General features: G+C 39.1%; 1 protein-coding gene, 1 long non-coding RNA gene and 7 other non-coding genes across 9 annotated transcripts in view; 1 reads left to right on the top strand and 8 right to left on the bottom strand.

The window, feature by feature from the left end:
- Positions 1-144: 144 nt before the first annotated feature.
- Trnaf-gaa lies at positions 145-215 on the bottom strand. The gene has a single exon. It is a non-coding gene; the product is annotated as a tRNA-Phe (tRNA).
- Positions 216-570: 355 nt separating this feature from the next.
- Positions 571-643, bottom strand: Trnaf-gaa. Its single transcript has one exon. It is a non-coding gene; the product is annotated as a tRNA-Phe (tRNA).
- Positions 644-995: 352 nt separating this feature from the next.
- On the bottom strand, positions 996-1,068 carry Trnaf-gaa. Its single transcript has one exon. It is a non-coding gene; the product is annotated as a tRNA-Phe (tRNA).
- A 354-nt stretch (positions 1,069-1,422) lies between these two features.
- Positions 1,423-1,495, bottom strand: Trnaf-gaa. The gene has a single exon. It is a non-coding gene; the product is annotated as a tRNA-Phe (tRNA).
- A 353-nt stretch (positions 1,496-1,848) lies between these two features.
- On the bottom strand, positions 1,849-1,921 carry Trnaf-gaa. The gene has a single exon. It is a non-coding gene; the product is annotated as a tRNA-Phe (tRNA).
- A 353-nt stretch (positions 1,922-2,274) lies between these two features.
- On the bottom strand, positions 2,275-2,345 carry Trnaf-gaa. Its single transcript has one exon. It is a non-coding gene; the product is annotated as a tRNA-Phe (tRNA).
- Positions 2,346-2,698: 353 nt separating this feature from the next.
- Trnaf-gaa lies at positions 2,699-2,770 on the bottom strand. Its single transcript has one exon. It is a non-coding gene; the product is annotated as a tRNA-Phe (tRNA).
- Positions 2,771-6,598: 3,828 nt separating this feature from the next.
- The window catches only part of LOC124266571 (malectin-B-like), a 34,341-nt gene continuing 20,290 nt past the window's right edge, over positions 6,599-20,649 (top strand). Inside the window, exon 1 of the mRNA XM_046701389.1 lies at positions 6,599-7,017. Coding sequence (XP_046557345.1) covers positions 6,631-7,017 — 387 coding nt within the window. The 5' untranslated portion in view covers positions 6,599-6,630. The remainder of the gene's footprint in view (positions 7,018-20,649) is intronic.
- Positions 8,666-14,271, bottom strand: LOC124266572. The gene is made up of 3 exons (XR_006895799.1): positions 13,989-14,271; positions 8,725-8,729; positions 8,666-8,676 (listed from the first exon to the last, which is right to left on the bottom strand). It is a non-coding gene; the product is annotated as an uncharacterized LOC124266572 (long non-coding RNA).

Raw genomic sequence — 20,649 nt, 5'->3', positions numbered from 1 at the left:
GAAAAGGGGTTAATGAATATATTCTCATGTAAAATATTTTGCATGTGCTCTACGAGGTGGATCACTTTTGACAACTGGTCAGAGATGAATAAACCCTTAAACTGACTGCAAAAATGTGGTCAGCCGCCAGAGTCCTGCACTCTGTGCCGGAACCCGGATTGAACCGGGGCCTTTAGATCTTCAGTCTAACGCTCTCCCAACTGAGCTATTCCGGCCGACGAGCATGTCTGTCATTTCAAACGAACTGTATATAGCGCGAGCTAATTGCTTACTTTCCAGATGAAGGCTGTGTTTTCATTTGAAATTGGTTTGCAGACCACTGAACAGATGCATGTATACTCTTGTGCTGACCAGCAATTCGTCAGGCAGGGCAAGTCAAAAGTCACAGGGAAGTAGTAGTGCCATGAACGTTTGGAATCTGCTGAAAAGGGGTTAATGAATATATTCTCATGTAAAATATTTTGCATGTGCTCTACGAGGTGGATCACTTTTGACAACTGGTCAGAGATGAATAAACCCTTAAACTGACTGCAAAAAAAATGTGGTCAGCCGCCAGAGTCCTGCACTCTGTGCCGGAACCCGGGATTGAACCGGGGGCCTTTAGATCTTCAGTCTAACGCTCTCCCAACTGAGCTATTCCGGCCGACGAGCATGTCTGTCATTTCAAACGAACTGTATATAGCGCGAGCTAATTGCTTACTTTCCAGATGAAGGCTGTGTTTTCATTTGAAATTGGTTTGCAGACCACTGAACAGATGCATGTATACTCTTGTGCTGACCAGCAATTCGTCAGGCAGGGCAAGTCAAAAGTCACAGGGAAGTAGTAGTGCCATGAACGTTTGGAATCTGCTGAAAAGGGGTTAATGAATATATTCTCATGTAAAATATTTTGCATGTGCTCTACGAGGTGGATCACTTTTGACAACTGGTCAGAGATGAATAAACCCTTAAACTGACTGCAAAAATGTGGTCAGCCGCCAGAGTCCTGCACTCTGTGCCGGAACCCGGGATTGAACCGGGGGCCTTTAGATCTTCAGTCTAACGCTCTCCCAACTGAGCTATTCCGGCCGACGAGCATGTCTGTCATTTCAAACGAACTGTATATAGCGCGAGCTAATTGCTTACTTTCCAGATGAAGGCTGTGTTTTCATTTGAAAAATTGGTTTGCAGACCACTGAACAGATGCATGTATACTCTTGTGCTGACCAGCAATTCGTCAGGCAGGGCAAGTCAAAAGTCACAGGGAAGTAGTAGTGCCATGAACGTTTGGAATCTGCTGAAAAGGGGTTAATGAATATATTCTCATGTAAAATATTTTGCATGTGCTCTACGAGGTGGATCACTTTTGACAACTGGTCAGAGATGAATAAACCCTTAAACTGACTGCAAAAATGTGGTCAGCCGCCAGAGTCCTGCACTCTGTGCCGGAACCCGGGATTGAACCGGGGGCCTTTAGATCTTCAGTCTAACGCTCTCCCAACTGAGCTATTCCGGCCGACGAGCATGTCTGTCATTTCAAACGAACTGTATATAGCGCGAGCTAATTGCTTACTTTCCAGATGAAGGCTGTGTTTTCATTTGAAATTGGTTTGCAGACCACTGAACAGATGCATGTATACTCTTGTGCTGACCAGCAATTCGTCAGGCAGGGCAAGTCAAAAGTCACAGGGAAGTAGTAGTGCCATGAACGTTTGGAATCTGCTGAAAAGGGGTTAATGAATATATTCTCATGTAAAATATTTTGCATGTGCTCTACGAGGTGGATCACTTTTGACAACTGGTCAGAGATGAATAAACCCTTAAACTGACTGCAAAAAATGTGGTCAGCCGCCAGAGTCCTGCACTCTGTGCCGGAACCCGGGATTGAACCGGGGGCCTTTAGATCTTCAGTCTAACGCTCTCCCAACTGAGCTATTCCGGCCGACGAGCATGTCTGTCATTTCAAACGAACTGTATATAGCGCGAGCTAATTGCTTACTTTCCAGATGAAGGCTGTGTTTTCATTTGAAATTGGTTTGCAGACCACTGAACAGATGCATGTATACTCTTGTGCTGACCAGCAATTCGTCAGGCAGGGCAAGTCAAAAGTCACAGGGAAGTAGTAGTGCCATGAACGTTTGGAATCTGCTGAAAAGGGGTTAATGAATATATTCTCATGTAAAATATTTTGCATGTGCTCTACGAGGTGGATCACTTTTGACAACTGGTCAGAGATGAATAAACCCTTAAACTGACTGCAAAAAATGTGGTCAGCCGCCAGAGTCCTGCACTCTGTGCCGGAACCCGGATTGAACCGGGGCCTTTAGATCTTCAGTCTAACGCTCTCCCAACTGAGCTATTCCGGCCGACGAGCATGTCTGTCATTTCAAACGAACTGTATATAGCGCGAGCTAATTGCTTACTTTCCAGATGAAGGCTGTGTTTTCATTTGAAATTGGTTTGCAGACCACTGAACAGATGCATGTATACTCTTGTGCTGACCAGCAATTCGTCAGGCAGGGCAAGTCAAAAGTCACAGGGAAGTAGTAGTGCCATGAACGTTTGGAATCTGCTGAAAAGGGGTTAATGAATATATTCTCATGTAAAATATTTTGCATGTGCTCTACGAGGTGGATCACTTTTGACAACTGGTCAGAGATGAATAAACCCTTAAACTGACTGCAAAAAATGTGGTCAGCCGCCAGAGTCCTGCACTCTGTGCCGGAACCAGGATTGAACCGGGGGCCTTTAGATCTTCAGTCTAACGCTCTCCCAACTGAGCTATTCCGGCCGACGAGCATGTCTGTCATTTCAAACGAACTGTATATAGCGCGAGCTAATTGCTTACTTTCCAGATGAAGGCTGTGTTTTCATTTGAAATTGGTTTGCAGACCACTGAACAGATGCATGTATACTCTTGTGCTGACCAGCAATTCGTCAGGCAGGGCAAGTCAAAAAATATTTATTTCATTATATACTCATGCCAATAATGGTTGTCACCCCTTCAATTTTTTTATTGGAGGGCGTGTGGGGTGGGTGTTGGGTTGGGGTGGGGAGGGTGACAACCATTATTGGCATGAGTATATATACATGTATACTTGTGTTTACTACGAATTCGTCGTGATATATGACGTCTGTGTGAATCGAATGATTACACATTAATTTCGACATTGAATGAGATTGTGTTTTTACAAACTAACAGTAAATCTATACTTTCGTGATTTCTCATTTTCCCGTGTATCTCTTTGAATGATATTTTGGGGCAAGCTAATTACGTCATTGTGTGATCGGTTACGTATATAACTGGACTATTGCTGAGTTCGGCGGTAAACAACAGTATCAACAAAATAGCAACAACAATACAAACAAAATATGATCTGTAATCTGATGAAAGAGCCCGATTGTGTTATAAGTTTGAAAACACATGGAAATGATTTGGCAATGTATGCATGTATATTTGCAAACATGCATATTTCTTTTACTTGCCGCTGGAAACATAACGAAAACCCGTAATGGTGTTCTATACAATATATAGACATAGGTGATATCACCAGGTCGATATCGATCGTTATTCCCAACTGGTTTATGCTGTATTGACATGTGTTTGTCGAAGTAAGAGAGTTTGGATTTAGGGACCGTTCATAATTTATGGCTAGGGGTGGGAGGGGTGTGTGTGGTGTGTGTGTGTGTGTGTGTGTGTGTGTGTGTGTGTGTGTGTGTGTGTGTGTGTGAGAGATATGATGATTTTCATGGAAAGGCATGAACAATGTGAATGACCCCCCCTAAAATTTATATTCAAAATATGTGACCACCCCCCTTGCATGTCATGTACAAATCAATGACCCCCCCTTCCAGTAATTTATCTTTTTTTTTTTGTTATTTTTGTGTACAAATTTGGTGACCCCCCTACCTCTCCAGAACAAAATGGGTGATACACAAACACACACACACACACACACACAAACACACACACACCCAAAAAAATCATTATCACTCCTCCTAGCCATAAATTATGAACGGTCCCTTACACAGGCCGTAGACCACACAGATCTAGAGTCTGTCGTTCCTCCTAATCTGGATGCGGTTAAAAACAATTTAGCACTTCGTGTGTCGGAATTCGATGTAATGTACGGGACACAGCGCCAAGATTGCTTTGTTCAATGGTGCCTTGGCTTGTTACCTGCGTGTATATATGAGCTGAAAAGTAACTTGTCGCCATAACAATGGCAGAATCAATGTAGGAAAATAAGGACGTTTGTGGATAGTGGCGGTGCTGTACTGTACTGTACACACATCGGCGAGGAAGAGATCCACAGCAGTGTGGGCGTGTTCGTGGTCTTTTTGTTATTATTTTGATTTGATTTTAAAGAGATATGATACCATAGGTTGTTAGCTTTGTTCCTGATACTGGCTTCCTATCATTTACCCGGAGAAATGGGGAGTGGTTACTATTTCGCTTGAGGATTTGTCCATTTTCCTTCCAACGTTTATCTTCTACAATCTGCTGTTGAATTTACAGAAGTCTGAAAGGCTGGCTAAACACTATGGAACATTTGCCTTGTGCAAGTGTTTTTGTTTAAATATGCTGCAGCAAATCACCAGCGGTGAATGGGTGTGGAAATGCGCTGTCAGCGAGATATCCAGCATGGAGAAAAACGACATTGAAATGGAATGTTTATTGTTATTATTATTATTATTGATAATGTGAATTGTAAATGTAAGTGGCCGTTAATAAGTTCAGTTTTGCTAGCATGTATGGATATTTTTGTTGTTGTCTCAAAACAATACATATATAATCTGAGCCGAAGAAAAGGCCAAGCGATACCAAATGATCGTTTCGTAAAACCAGAGAGAATAAAAGACGTAGATTATCCCTGGTAAATACTGCATGAGTATTATCAGGGAGACTATGTAACGGGCAGTGCATGTCACTCCTCGAAAAGCCCCTTAGCGTATGCCTCGGCTCGTCACGTGACCAGTGATTGAGCCCGGTTTATTTTCAACAGCTGATTACATTCGCTGAGTGTTGTGAGTCGTGTCAACTGAAAACCTACATGCAGAAGATAAGTTACCTATTCTGTCACTTCATTTTAAGTCAAATAATTGTTATAAGTGTCAGTATTAGTACAGTAGATTTGTAGTAAAGTTTCAAGTCGGCATGTTGTAGCTCACTGGCTTCAATTCTCAGTACACAGCGAAGAAAGACTAAATTCTATCGCTAAAAACTTCTTTCACATATTCGTTTAATTTTTAGAAAGGAAATATACCTTTAGTTGAAAGGTGTTTGCAAGTAATAGTGATAGTTTTATAACTAAAAACAATTGTTAGGGTGTATTTGAGGTGTGTGAAAAATATGACATATCGCCGATCTGCCATTGAAATACTACAGGGCGTTGTTTGAGTGTTTCTAGTTATTGTTCTAAAACATCTTTCACATACACCTTTAATTTTTATGAGGGGAATATACCATCAGGTTAAAGGCTGCTGGCTGAGTATGGTTTTACGCCGTTTTTAGCAATATTCCAGCAATATCACGGCGGAGGACACCAGAAATGGGCCAGGTGAAAGGTGTTTGCAGGTAATAGTGATAGTTTTATAATATTAAACAAATTGTTAGGGTGTATTTGAGGTGTGTGAAAAATATGACATATCGCCGATCTGTTCTGATCCGCCATTGATGCTTGTAATGCTTGAGTGTTATAGTTCTAAAACTTCTTTCTTTCTTGTTTTAATATGTTAGTATTTGAAGGTGTTTACAACGCTTTGTGATAGTTCTAAACTTTCCGTTTTTGAGGGGTGTGTGACAGTGTCAGTTAACATTCTGTCAATGTCCATGCCATTCCACACATGCAATAAGATATCCGAATGAATTACTAATGTAAAAATGTCTCAAAGTAGATTTTTAAAAAAAAGGACAGCTGATGTTAACACGTGTGTTCCAGCCATAAGTTTGTGTTCTTTAACATGTTTGGGGAGGGATGGCCGTGGTGTATCATTTATTCTTTCATTCATTCACAAATGCCGTGGTGTATCATTTATTCTTTCATTCATTCACAAATGTATTTCTTTCTTTTGTTCTTTATTTCTTTCATTCTTTCACATACAATTCATTCATCCATTGATTGATTGATTGATTCATTGTAAAATTCCGTCTGATACAATAAACTGGCTGAAGTACTGTTAAACGCAGGCGAAGTTGCACTGCGGAACCAACCAATCCGCTGTGTGCGTTGGAGCATGACGACGCACACGCTTATTAGTACAAATGGTAAAGAAAGCAAGCGAGTGACCTATCCCTGTTGTAGATTATCCCTGGTATTATACGTTTATATACTAGTGAAAGAACCTCTTTATAACCCGGTCGGTAACTCATACGCCTTTTTAGTTATAAAACTCATACGCCAGAACATTTCAGATAATGCCAAGTTCTCACGTTCACAATAAATTATCTAGCTCCACATCATCATGTCCATCTGCATATTAATTGTCGGAAAGTAATTTAATGGCTTCGGTGAGCCAAAATCGGATTACACAAGATCTGTCCATGCGAGTTATCACCACCCATTCACGACGACTATTGTTCGCGCCTGCGCAGTGATGTTCATGCCGCGTCATTTCCTTTACGGAAGAGAGGAAGCAAGCGTGGTGGAGATGTTGACTATTGCCGGCTCCGCGATTCAAAGACTAGATCAGTTTTTACACAAACAGCATGTGCTATTTAGTGCAATCTGTGTCCTGTCACTTGTCGGACAGTGCATGGGCATTGGAGAAGTTATTTGGGCCGTCAACTGCGGCGGTAGCAGCCACACTGACGTCCAAGGCATTCGTTACCAGGCAGATCCACTGAAAATCGGCCAGGCTTCTGATTATGGCAAAAGTCTTCTGATCCAACGAGTGGTACCACAGGACCAAATATTGTATCAGACTGAACGCTATCACATGTCCACGTTTGGCTACGATGTTCCACTTTCAAAAGACGGAGACTATAGTATTGTTTTGAAGTTTTCCGAAGTGTGGTTTACGGCGCCCAACAGGAAGGTAATTCACAGACAGGCACCCCCATTGTACTTTGCAATACTTTTGTATGATGTGACTATTTATCAGTTAATACCAAAAAATAATAACAGTAAAAATGATAATGCCTCTAAAAGTGTCAGGAAGGTGATGGGCGTGGTGAAAACCGACAGTGTCTGAATATATAATATAATGTACCAAAGCCTTGATATTGATGCATGTTTACAATAAACATGATAATGGCAATAATAATAATGACAGTCATCATCCTACCGACATCAAGTCCATACATTTCTTGAATAACAAGCAATTATTTTGTAATAATTTTATGTTTTGAAGATGATCCCTTTTCAACGAATTTGTTTGTTGTTTAATACCTAACTCAGCAATATCGCAGCTATATGGCAGCGGTCTGTAAATAACTGAGCCTGGACCAGACAATCCAGTGATCAACAGCATGAGCATCAATGTACAAAATTTTGACATGTGTCAGTGAGCCTGACACCAACATGATATAGCTTCAATATTGCTGAGTGCTGCTTTAAACAACATTCAAACAAAACAGCATACAAAACAGTGAGTCTGACCACCCAGTCTTGTTAATCGCCTCTTACGACAAGAATAAGTTACTGAAGTTATGACCCTTGTATTCACGGGTGTTCAACCCTTTTAATGAACATGCATATTAAATAATAATAGTGATCATGATATTTCAACAAGGTATTTTTTATTTGCAAGTTGATGGATACTTCTCATCCTTGAAATGTTTGTTCAGTAAGCTGCAGAGTTAAGCATCAGAATCATGAATCAGCTGTGAATAGGACATGGTAGACAGCCATAAGCATACTGTAACTGATTTTTGCAAACTCGTAAAATAAACATGATGAAAGTCTTTAAATACCGAGAAGGTGAGCAATAACAGTTCATAAAATTCAAACAAGTGCAAATATCACCAGTGATTAGTGGTGGTCCGATTAATTGAAATAATCGAAGATTTGTAGTGACTAAATGACCAAGCAAGCAATCATTTCCGATGATTGATCGGTTGTAATGAACCGATCATCAATTATGAGATTTTAACCAATTCCCAACACTACCAGTGATGTTCACGTCATCTGGATGCCACTGTCGGCATCATTTGAATGTTATTGCAGTGAAAGGTCAAAATGACATTACACTAGAAACAATGTCATTGTTGATGATATTTGACAGTTGTCATCCAATATGGTGTTTGTGATCAGTGCATTTGTCTGAAGGGAAGCATGGAAGGATTAAGAAATAATGGATAATATAGAAATTATAACAGGTGTTTCAGACTGATTTAACAAACATTTATTTAGAGAATTCATGCATTACCCTTGCATGGGAATGACAAGAATTCTGACCACACGTTTTGTCTACCCAGCAGCAACTGGGTGAAGAGAGTGATAGCGAGAGTGAATCGGATTGTGAAAGTAACTGACGTCTGTACGTTGTAAAGTTAGTAAACCAAACTAGATAGCATATGACTATATAAAATATTCAATTAAAACATGAAATGATTGTTTTTCAGAAGTGTTGTTTTCCGGGACAAGTTCTGTAACGAATCCATGTATGCATTCTTCGCACGAACACAACATTAATAACATTCTCTGCTCCCCTATTTAATGAAATTAACTCGACCTGTTGTTTGTGCTATTTAACCTCCTGGGTCATGCATATGTAGAGTAGCTCAGGTCAAGCTGAACACACTGTACCTGGGATACATACCTGGAATACATACCTGTGGTACAAGTGCTGACAACCATCCCTTTCAGCTTCAGTAAGTTTCCATGACATGTTGATGTCAACAGCTTTGTATCAGTTTTGAGCGAAATTTATTTGCAACTAAGATAACAATTTGCCTTGCTTATTCTAGCCTGAATGTACTGGCTGAATGACCATTACTCGTGTATATTTTCAGGAACGATACACTAGTCCATTGTAAGATTTCCTGCAGAGATATGATGCGTTTTCGTATGATATGTGTTTTTTGTATTGATACGAGATGATAAGCCTGCTCGTTTACTTATTTAATACTGATTTAATGACACACCCATCCCCAGCATATTGTCAGTTGGTTATTGTAAAATGAATTTGAACTAGCGTTTCAAGTTTACTAAAAATAATTGAGATGTGAACATCAATCACAGCAAGCTTTTTCTTTGGAACCTGCTCTGAAATATTTATAGTCTAGAAATTTCAATGCAATTTGTCATGTATATGCGCATTGCCATGCATAGAGTGTGATGACTTATGTATCGTGCCTCTTATTGTATTGTGACCTTGCTGTATTGTTTTACACCAAGCTACAATGATATACCATATTTTCCCTATTAAATGCTGGGGCTCCAGTTGACACTGTGTCATATTTTCTGTTCAAAAGACCTGTGAAGGTCCAGGTTAGAATGAACCTTTCAGTAACCCATGCTTGTCGTAAGAGGCGACTAACAGGATCGGGTGGTCAGGCTCGCTGGCTTGGTTGTCATCGGTTCCCAATTGTGCAGATCGATGCTCATGCTGTTGATCACTGGATTGTCTGATCCAGACTCGATTATTTACAGACCGCTGCCATATAGCTGGAATATTGCCGAGTGCGGCGTAAAACTAAACTCATTCATTCTATTCAAAAGAAAGGAAAGGGCCTCTTATGTTCTGGGTCCTTCATTTAATGAAATTAATGATCCCTACCACATTAACTTATGGCATGTAATGATTACTCCCTTCATGTAATGACCATTACTTGCAAATATAGTCTTTGTGTGAGTAGAATTTCGGAGATTCAGGAAGTTAGAGAGGTGTCATTGAGCTAAAATTAAGCATAGATGACAAGCCTCAAATAGATGGATTGACAACAGCATGTCCAATAAGGGAAATGTGGTATCTGGAATACAGTTTATTGCAGTGTAAGGCACCACACTTAAGTATTTTGTGCATACCACTTCGGTTGGAGAGAGTAGGTGAGTATGGTTTTACACCGTTTTTAGCAATATTCCAGCAATATCACAGCGGGGGACACAGAAATGGGTTTCACACATTGGTCCATGTGTGGAATGGAACCCGGGTCTTCAGCATGACGAGCGAATTCTTTGACCACTAGGCTACCGCACCACCCTATTTGGTTGGATGTTTTAGAGGGAAAAAAAGTATTCTAATACAGGGATTTATTTCGCTACAGGCTGCCATAGTGCAGGTAACTTTCATGTCAGGTTACACCTAGGGCAGGTAACATTTTCCATCACAGGTGCATGGCAGCAGTTTTAATAGCACACATTCCAGCGTAAATATGTCTCCTATTATGTGTATCAGGTGAATCAATTTGCATACCCAAAAATGTTTGTTTTCGTGCACATAAACAAGTTCCGTAGACCACACCCTGTACAGAGTCTTGTGACATTTCATGTAAGGCCAGATGTCACTGTGTAATACATCATTTAGAATTTAGAATGGTGGACAAGTAAATTTTGCCAGGCAGAAAAGAAATTAATTTCTGAAAGAAAATTTTAGTTAAAGCAACAACCTATCAAAACATTTCAGACTGGATAGTGGGGTAGCCCAGTGGTTAAAGCGTTTGCACATCACACCGATTACCCCGAGTTCGATTTTCCCACATGGGTACATGTGAAGCCCATTTCTGGTGTCCCCCACTGTGATATTGCTGGAATATTGCTGAAAGCAGCGTAAAACCATACTCACTCACTCACTCACTCATTGTGTTATACATGATTTGTAATGGCAGACAAGAAAATTTTGCCAGGTGGATAAGAAGTGAAATTCACGAATGAAAATGTTAAAGAGCAACAAACCATCAAACCATCCTTTCAGACATTGAGGAGTGTGAGCGTTTCTAGGACAATGAAGTTAGTTTGAATATCCATAGCATTCTGCTGATGCTCATCTTTTTGTCAATGACGGCAATAGGGTTGTTTATAAAATGGTACAGGCAATATTTGATGGTGCAACCAGAATAATTGACTTGGTTGCACCAGAGGGAGGTGGAGAAAAGAAATGAAGTCAGACCCTGCATTTCTGTTTTTAGTGAGACTCCTGCAACAATTATTTGTTGTCACTTTAAACAAAAAAGTAAATCAAATAAAGTGAAATTATGATTGCGAATCCTCATAATTTGGCCTTACCAATTGAACATTTATATCTCAGAATTTTATTCAACTTAGGATAAAAGTTGTTTAACAAACGATCATAGTTTCAAATCGCTCTTATTAGTTTATATTACAAGGGGGTATGCACATTAAAGGAAATCCCGAGAACATGTAGGGTTGGTCTAAGTTAACGCTTATCAAGTACTGCACATGCATTTGTTTCACTGTTCCAACTACGGCGCTTACCCCTTGTAATACAAACCAATAATAGCGATTTGAAACTATGATTGTTTGTTAAACAACTTGTATCCTAAGTTGAATAAAATTCTGAGATTTACAAGTTCAGTCGGCAAGGTCAAATTATGAGGATTCGCAATCTTAATTTCACTTTATTTGATTTACTTATTTGTTTAAAGTGACATTCATCGGTACGTTTTCACTGCAAACAGACTATAGAAAGGGTTTTGAGGTTTGTGTCAGTGAATCTGTACAAAGAAAAAATGACAACAGTTGTCTCAAAGATGTCAAAAGTATCATGATACTAATAATAATTTAATATTAATTTGTCAAAATAACTTGTATCCCCCTGAAATGTAGAAGTAATGTCTAGCTCATCAGACACTGTTAGTAATAATATTTGTATTTTAACTAATATTTACTGAAGTAAGATACTTGACGCCCGTTCGGTAGCACCGTACCTGTGGTCGTGGGTTTCACGATAATTGTAAGCTTTCCTTCCTCATTCAGTCAACGTACTGTGATACATGCAGAGTGAAGTACTCTTAAATGCTGCATTAATCCAAATTCACCCTCTTTCTCAATAATTTGTTAAACCATTGTAATTTAATGTAGATTTTTCTCAGCTGGTATGCTGTGATACAATCAGAATACTGTTAAAAAGTTGCATTGAACCTAATTCACTTGATTATAAACAATTCTTTGGCCTTTGTTAATTTATATCGATATTTTCAGCTGATATGCTGTGATACAAGCGAAATACTGTTAAAAGCTTCATTAAACCAAATTCATTCACTTGCAAACAATGTTTTGGACCTTTGTAAATTAATGTTGCTTTGATGGCATCCCATTTCATTATTGACAGACATGATTTTCTAATGATTTTCAAAGGAACATGGAATAGGATTCATTCAGTTTATTACATAAACTTGGTAAACATGCTAAATGTGATTGCTTTTGTAGGCAAATGCCCAAGTCATTTTGGACATAATTATGGTTTTATGTTTACCTTGCCTACAGTGTTTACGTGCTGAAATGTTGCGTCTCGGGATCTGACTGTGTAAATATAGATGTTGAGCTTTTGAGCTTAGTCTGTTCAGCAGCTAGAAAATGTACGTGTTTGAATTTGAAGATAGCTGAAAAATAGTGTGTAATATGATTCATGGTTTTGGTTTGACCTTCAAAACTAAAGGTCTAGAGGACTGTAGTGAAAATATGAGGTCCTGTCTAGTAATGAAATAGTGTTGTGTACACTACTTGTACTGGGCTGATTCACCTTGGCCCACTAAGGACCCCACCAGAGGACCCCAAATAAGTAACATCAAGGGTCCTTACAGGACGTTTGAGGGTCAGGAAAAGTCATGAAATAATATGGTGTACTATTTTCCTGTAATATTTACAGTAGTGGTGTTCCGATGATCGAAAAAAACACATCGAACATTGATCGAGAGAAGGATTAAAAATGATTATCGATTGTAAAAAAGTGTTTTTGATTAATCGAAATTTTGTTGTAGAACACTCTTGAATTAAGTATACTAACCATTTAATTTGACGAATATTCACGAACAAACATGTGGTCATCAGCGTAAACCTATGTGCATTGTAAAATTTTAAGCACTTTTATTGTTTTATTACAATTCCAGTGTCTTTCTTGCATGCGTGCATTTTATTGCATGACTGTATTAGTAATAAAAAACATTAATTAGAAAACCCTGGGGAAAAACCCTTAAAATTGGTGGTTACATTAAAAATGTAATATATTTCGATTATAATCGATAATCGTTCACCACAAGTCCTCAGATAATCGATAGTGGATTTGGTTTCCGATTCCCAACTTTAATTTTCAGGAACTTAGGATTAAACTTGGTTCGATGAATGTAATATATAATTTTGTTGTGTCCATTCTGTACATCTCAGGCATACAGGACACACATTTATGAGTCATGTAAGATTTCTGTAAGATTTTATAAATTATTTTGATTAGGACTTTTCAATTTTTGTCAAAAAAATGGTGTAATTAATATCGGTATATATATTTTTTTTCTGTGCAAATCCAATACATTTATGTGTATTGGTCATACCTATCTCGCATGTATCGACAGGACTGACTGACTGACTGAGTTTGGTTTTGCGCCGCTTTTAGCAATATTCCAGCAATATCACGGCGGGGGACACCAGAAATGGGCTTCACTCATTGTACCCATGTGGGGTATCGACAGGAAGTACACTTGACTGTCTGTAGTGTGGTATTTAATCAGTGCCTGTTTCGTTTGTACAGTCATAACCATTATTGCACACATGAGTTCAGTGGAAGGTATGTTTATGATTACAATCAATTATTAATTAATTGCTGAGCTCAAATTATCGATCTGGATATTGTGAACTATAACCAACCCTAGTTCCGACCACCCCCATGGTATAGTGGATAGAGCATGTAGCTTGAAAGCTGGTCGTTTGGGTGGCCTAGTGGTTAAAGCTTTCTCTCATCACGCTAAAGATCCAGGTTCAATGGGTACAATGTGTGAAGCCCATTTCGTGTGTCCCGCAGTGATATCGCTGGAATATTGCTAAAAGAGGCATAAAACCAAACTCACTAACTCTGCTCTGAAAGCCCTGTATCAGTGGTTCCAGCCTTAGGACCAGGGTTCGACACTCATGCTTGTCCGCTTGCCCGTGGCAAGTACTAATTAATCAGGGCAAGTAAAATTGCCAAAAGGCTTGCCCGAGTGGCAAGTACATATTTTTTCAACTTCTAACCTCAATTCATTCATTAAAACTCTTCACTTGCTGTGTTTTGTTTGTCTAGTTCTTTCTATACCATAAGAAACATGGGGTAAGTAGTATCTGTGATGGGCAAGTAGTTTAACTTTTCTACTTGGCCTCTTGGCAAGTGGGAGAAATCAGTGAGTGTCAAACCCTGAGGACGTGTCCTACCTAAAGATGTTTAGAGATGGAACTTCCTTTTATCATGCCAAGGGCTTGGCATTAGGATGATTTCATGCAAGTCTGTTTTCATATATTGTTTTTACAATGTTTTTGGTTCAAAATTGAAAGAGTTTAAGGGTTCACTTAAGGTTTTGTCCACATTTTTGTTTGTTTATATGTTGCCAAAAAGTCTTTGATACATTTACGGAGAAGATGCAGTATGTGAAGGAGAATGGAAGTCAATTTAAGATTCTATTTTCTAATGCTAAATAACATTATATAAACATGATAAATGTCAGTTGATCTTGTACAAGTGATATTGTATTTCACACAAACTTTACAGTTTTCAGCATGTAGTGTCTTATCCTTCCCTTCTTTTTTAATGGCAGAATAACCGCCATATAGCTGGAATACTGCTGAGTGTGGGGTCAAACAAAATAACCGCCATATAGCTGGAATACTGCTGAGTGTGGGGTCAAACAAAATAACCGCCATATAGCTGGAATACTGCTGAGTGTGGGGTCAAACAAAATAACCGCCATATAGCTGGAATACTGCTGAGTGGGGGTCAAACAAAATAACCGCCATATCGCTGGAATACTGCTGAGTGGGGGGTCAAACAAGAACCCACAACCAATGGCGGAATGTATTACATCAGAAGTGTGAAGTTGTTATACCGGTATATCAGATGTTGTATCAAGATAAACACCAGTTGACTGCAAGGTGTATCGTCAACATGCTTCCAACCCTAACTGTTTAACACAATCTTTTGTATCTTCTTATAAAACAAGCTCAACCTTGAGGAAGTACACCGGATACAGCTGTCAGTATGCCTTGAGCTCAGTTGATAAACGTCAGTCATCGGTTGATTGGATTGTGTTCCCATTGCATGCTCCAGTTGGCCTATAGTTGGGGATCCTGGGTTGGAATGTGTTCTCAGTAACCTTTGCTGGGTGTGAAAGGTAACTTGCTGAGTCAAGTGGTTTGACAGATAACTTGGTTGCAGCGTTAAGTAATATTTACCCATTTTTTGTTTGGATTGTGTGTGTTTACAGGTTCACAGAAACCTTTGTCGGTTGGTACAGGTGACTTATTGGATTGTGAGTGAGAACAGGATGTCATCTTTCTTTGTTGGTTGGTACAGGTGACAAGTTGATTGTGAGTGAGAACAGGTTGTCATCTATCTTTGTTGGTTGGTACAGGTGACAAGTTGATTGTGAGTGTGGACAGGTTGTCATCTATCTTTGTTGGTTGGTACAGGTGACAATTGGATTGTGAGTGAGAACAAGTTGTCATCTATCTTTGTTGGTTGGTACAGGTGACAAGTTGATTGCGAGTGAGAACAGGTTGTCATCAATCTTTGTTTGTTGGTACAGGTGACAATTTGATTGTGAGTGAGAACAAGTTGTCATCAATCTTCGTTGGTTGGTACAGGTGACAATTTGATTGTAAGTGAGAACAAGTTGTCATCAATCTTCGTTGGTTGGTACAGGTGACAATTTGATTGTGATTGAGAACAGGTTGTCATCTATCTTTGTTGGTTGGTACAGGTGACAATTTGATTGTGAGTGAGAACAGGTTGTCATCAATCTTTGTTTGTTTGTGCAGGTGGCAATTGGATTGTGTGTGGCAACAGGTTGTCATCTATCTTTGTTGGTTGGTACAGGTTGGCAATTGGATTGTGAGTGAGAACAGGTTGTCATCTATCTTTGTTGGTTGGTACAGGTGGCAATTGGATTGTGAGTGAGAACAGGTTGTCATCTATCTTTGTTGGTTGGTACAGGATTGTGGAGTGAGAACAGGTTGTCATCTATCTTTGCAATCTTTGTTGGGTACAGGTGACAATTGGATTGTGAGTGAGAACAGGTTGTCATCTATCTTTGTTGGTTGGTACAGGTGACAATTGGATTGTGAGTGAGAACAGGTTGTCATCTATCTTTGTTGGTTGGTACAGGTGACAATTGGATTGTGAGTGAGAACAGGTTGTCATCTATCTTTGTTGGTTGGTACAGGTGACAATTGGATTGTGAGTGAGAACAGGTTGTCATCTATCTTTGTTGGTTGGTACAGGTGGCAATTGGATTGTGTGTGGCAACAGGTTGTCATCTATCTTTGTTGGTTGGTACAGGTTGGCAATTGGATTGTGAGTGAGAACAGGTTGTCATCTATCTTTGTTGGTTGGTACAGGTGGCAATTTGATTGTGAGTGAGAACAAGTTGTCATCTGTGTTCAATTGGATTGTGAGTGAGAACAAGTTGTCATCTGTGTTTGTAGGTTGGATTTGAGCAATTGGATTGAGCACTCAGACTTGGTAAATGTGTGTCAGTGTAGTGATTCTCAGTGTTAACAGATTCATGGAAACCTTTGTGGACAAACAGTAATGAAAATAATTTCTAATCTTGATGGTAGGAATTGATTGTCATAATGTGTTTGTTTGGCCCCGACTTGAATATTTGACAGGTTTAGAGGATATCTAGTAGGGCTGTTACATTTCACTCACGTATTCAGTGGGGCTGTAACGATTCAGTTCGATTCATCAAAATCGAATGTGACACCTTCAGTTTGATTTTCGATTACTATTATCACTTATTTGATTCAGTATTTGAATACCTATTTAAATTATTTCCACACAACCAGAACGTAATTTTGACTCCAACTCGACCAGTTTCGAGCGCTGAAATAAGGTGAAATGTGATTGGTTGATGCAATGCTAATTATCCAATGAGAACTGTTGTTAGTAGACATCACCAAGTTGACGATGGATTGCACGCTAATAAAGCTGATCTGAGAGTTAAATGAAATCTGATGTTTTTACTTGTATGAAGAATTGAAAATGATCGGAATCGTGGGTCTAATATTGAAAATCGATTCGAGGTCTGGGTGAATCGTTGCAGTCCAAATACTCAGTGAATCAAACCATATCCATTCATGAATGCAATTTAACCGTCACGATCACCAGAATCGAATATTCATGAATTTTGTTAAAGCTGTGGGTTTTTTTTTAAATTTGAGTGTTATTTATGAAATAAAAACATGCAAAATGGACTTTATCCATGCCAGTCAGAATAATAATATATATTTAAATTAACAGTGTTGTGGTCACTGGTCACTGTCACGATAAATTAAGATTGGCAACATGGTCACACAATGTCAAATAATGACTTTGTTATTCTTTCACTGAATTTATTGCATAGCACATCAACTAAAAGTTGGTTTTGTATTCGTTACCCAATATTCATATTTGTTACCCAGTATTCATGAGATGTATCATATTCACGTCCTGGTGGATTGTTGCAGCCCAAGTATCTAGGTATTGTTTGGTATGTGGCTCATTGGAATTTAAGATAACTGGCCAGTGTGTTTTCATTTTCTGATAGGCTACTACATAGCTTGAATATTTCTGAGTTCTGAGGTAAACACCAAAGAAACAAACATTTTCTGATAGTGAATTGTTGTACTTCAATACACTCATTAAAACTTCCAGCTTAACAAACTGAAACTGTTTTTGTTCCTGTCCTGACCACAGGCACTCGTGTCTTTGCAAGGATTAAAGATTTTTAAAATATATATAAATATATATGCCTATCGAGCACCACTCATGACACCTACCAATTCTTTATTGTTATTTCTGCAAGTCGACTGAAACCCGATTTTGACTCTGAACTAAATGATCTTGACACAAATGGATGACAATATATCCACACAAAATTGGGGTGGGGTCAAAGCAAGCCCTGTGGTTGGTGGATGTTTGTTAAGGAGACATTTACAAGTGATGCATTCTTTTGAGAAGCCATTGCTGCAAAATCTTACATTTCCTCCCAGTCAAGCAGTCGAACAAAGTAAAAATTACCGCAAATTTATAAAGAATGTGCAGATTTGCAAGCGTTGACCAATCAGAGGACTTGTTTTGACCTGTGATGTCAGAAATGTGTGGATGAAGTATTTATGCATTTATTGAGTTTCAGTTCCAAATTATGAAGCCCATTTTGGTCCAAAACACACACACACACACACACACACACACACACACACACACACACACACACACACATTTACAATCATGTTCCTCTTTCCTCCACCCCACTCCCAAACTCACTGTCATATTACTTGACTGTTTCTGAAATCCCAAATCCCTCTTGCGATTGTTTGAAAGGGCATGATTCTCGAGCTATCATGTACAAGGTCGTATAAACCTGCAGGTGTTTCTTGGTAGACAGCAGTGGTGTGTAGACCCAGTTCCCAGGACAGGACTTGGGTTAAGAGAATGAAAGCAATTTGCACTCGTTACAACCTCAGGTGATACAATTGTTGCACCAGACAAAAACAGGTTGCACCTTGAGCTCAACATAAAATAAATTTTAATGTTTGACTTTTGGTTTTGATGATACAAAATTATAACAAGATTATTTTAGGTCTGATGAGATAATTTTATCTTACTTCATGACAGTCACACAAACAGTAAAACGGTGAGTCATTCACTGTCTGGTGTCCTTGTAGTCATCAGAGTAAGGGCGGTGGGTACCCTCATGGTTAAAGCGTCCGCTCGTCACGCTGAAGACATAGATTTGATTCCCCACATGGGTACAATGTGAGAAGCCCATTTCTGGTGTCTCCCGCCATGATAGTGCTGGGATATTGCTAAAAGCAGCATAAAACCTCACTCACTCACTCACTCACTCACTCACTCACTCACTCACTCACTCACTCACTCACTCACTCACTCACTCACTCACTCACTCACTCACTCACTCACTCACTCACTCACTCACTCACTCACTCACTCACTCACCCACCCAAGCCAGTTTCTCATCTGTGTTTCAGCAGTCTTTGAACAGGAAATATTAGCATACACTGTTTGCAAGTTCGTATGAATAGGAGATTGCAGTTTACAGTTTCAGGTTGCACAAGTGTATGTTCTAAATGCTTAAATATAGACCAGCAGGATGAACATATTTGGCTTCTTCCAATTTCCTCATTTTGTGCAATGGCAAATACACTCATCAATCTAGATGGTTGTCAGGTCAGTTGGTTGTGTTTAGAAAGTAGAAAGGGACTTTTTTGTTTGAAAGGGAATGGGTTATGTGTATGGAGGCCTCATGTCCTGACACGCTACACCATTGGCAGATGATAATCTTTCATGTTTCACACAAGGAAGTGTTTCTGTACTGAGTCACACTGTGTTATATGTTGAGAGTCTAATACGTGTACGAGGCACACACTCTCTAGTTAACAGTTGACATGCTAGGTGTTTGGACGACTGGTATATTGTTCGTTTGTCTTGGCATAAAAATGACAACAAAAAAACACTCTAAAGTTTTGTCTTCTTGTTAACGTCCCCAAAGGAATTCTGAGACAGGATAAGTACTAGACAAAGTTACGATCAGATGGGTCTTAGACGTGACTTATATTAATGCCGTCACTTTCTAGAGTTAAGGGTGGTGGGATAGTCTAATGTTTAAAGTTTCCACTGTACAATGTGTGAAGCCCATTTCTGGTGTCTCCTGCTGTGAGATTGCTGGAATATTGCTGAAAGTAAAAGCGGTGTAAAAGCAAACTCATCATCATCTTCATCATCATCTTCATCTTCATCATCATCTTCAGAGTTACATCTGTCAATATATCAGTTTTCATCTTGAGACCTCAATAAAAAGGCCTTGTTTATGGCAAACAATTTTCACATTTATCAAATAATTACTTATATCTTCAATTGTTTTGAACTTATATGTATTTTATTTAAAGATATCTATAAAGTTTTAATGATATCTGTAAATAATTAAAGATATCTCTTAATCATTGTCGTTATTGAAGTAAAATTACTAAGGTCTTAAAATGTTGCAGAGATATGAAGAATATCTTCTAAGAGAGATATAGTTTTATTTACATTCAGGACATCTTCAGTTTGGGCTATACTGATATCAAAAATCAAATTACAGATGTGAAGTTATGTTTATGTATCAGTTGTTGATATCTGTAACCGGAAAGAAAGTATGGCAAACAAAATGTTCCAGTCCAAAACAGAGCAGGAAATGATTTGCAGAAATATGTACCTTCAAATACTTCCGGCTACATTTGAACCTGTGGACGGTCTGGGTTTGAAAATTGATCTTCAGTAACCCATGCTTGTCCTAGGAGGCGAATAACGGGATCGGGTGGTCAGGCTCGTTGACTTGGTCGACACATGTCATCGGTTCCCAATTGTGCAGATCGATGCTTATGCTGTTGATCACTGGATTGTCTGGTCCAGACTTGATTATTTACAGACCGCCGCCATAGAGCTGGAATATAGCTGAGTGTGGCGTAAAACTAAACTCACTCACTCACTCACTCATAATTCATTTCGAGATAGATGTCTATAGTTACACAGCTGCAGATATCT

The sequence above is a fragment of the Haliotis rubra genome, unplaced genomic scaffold (genome assembly GCF_003918875.1).
Source record: "Haliotis rubra isolate DU_JTF1 unplaced genomic scaffold, ASM391887v1 Scf1266, whole genome shotgun sequence".
In the NCBI taxonomy this organism is placed as follows: domain Eukaryota; kingdom Metazoa; phylum Mollusca; class Gastropoda; order Lepetellida; family Haliotidae; genus Haliotis; species Haliotis rubra.
This window is presented reverse-complemented; position numbering and strand designations above follow the sequence as displayed.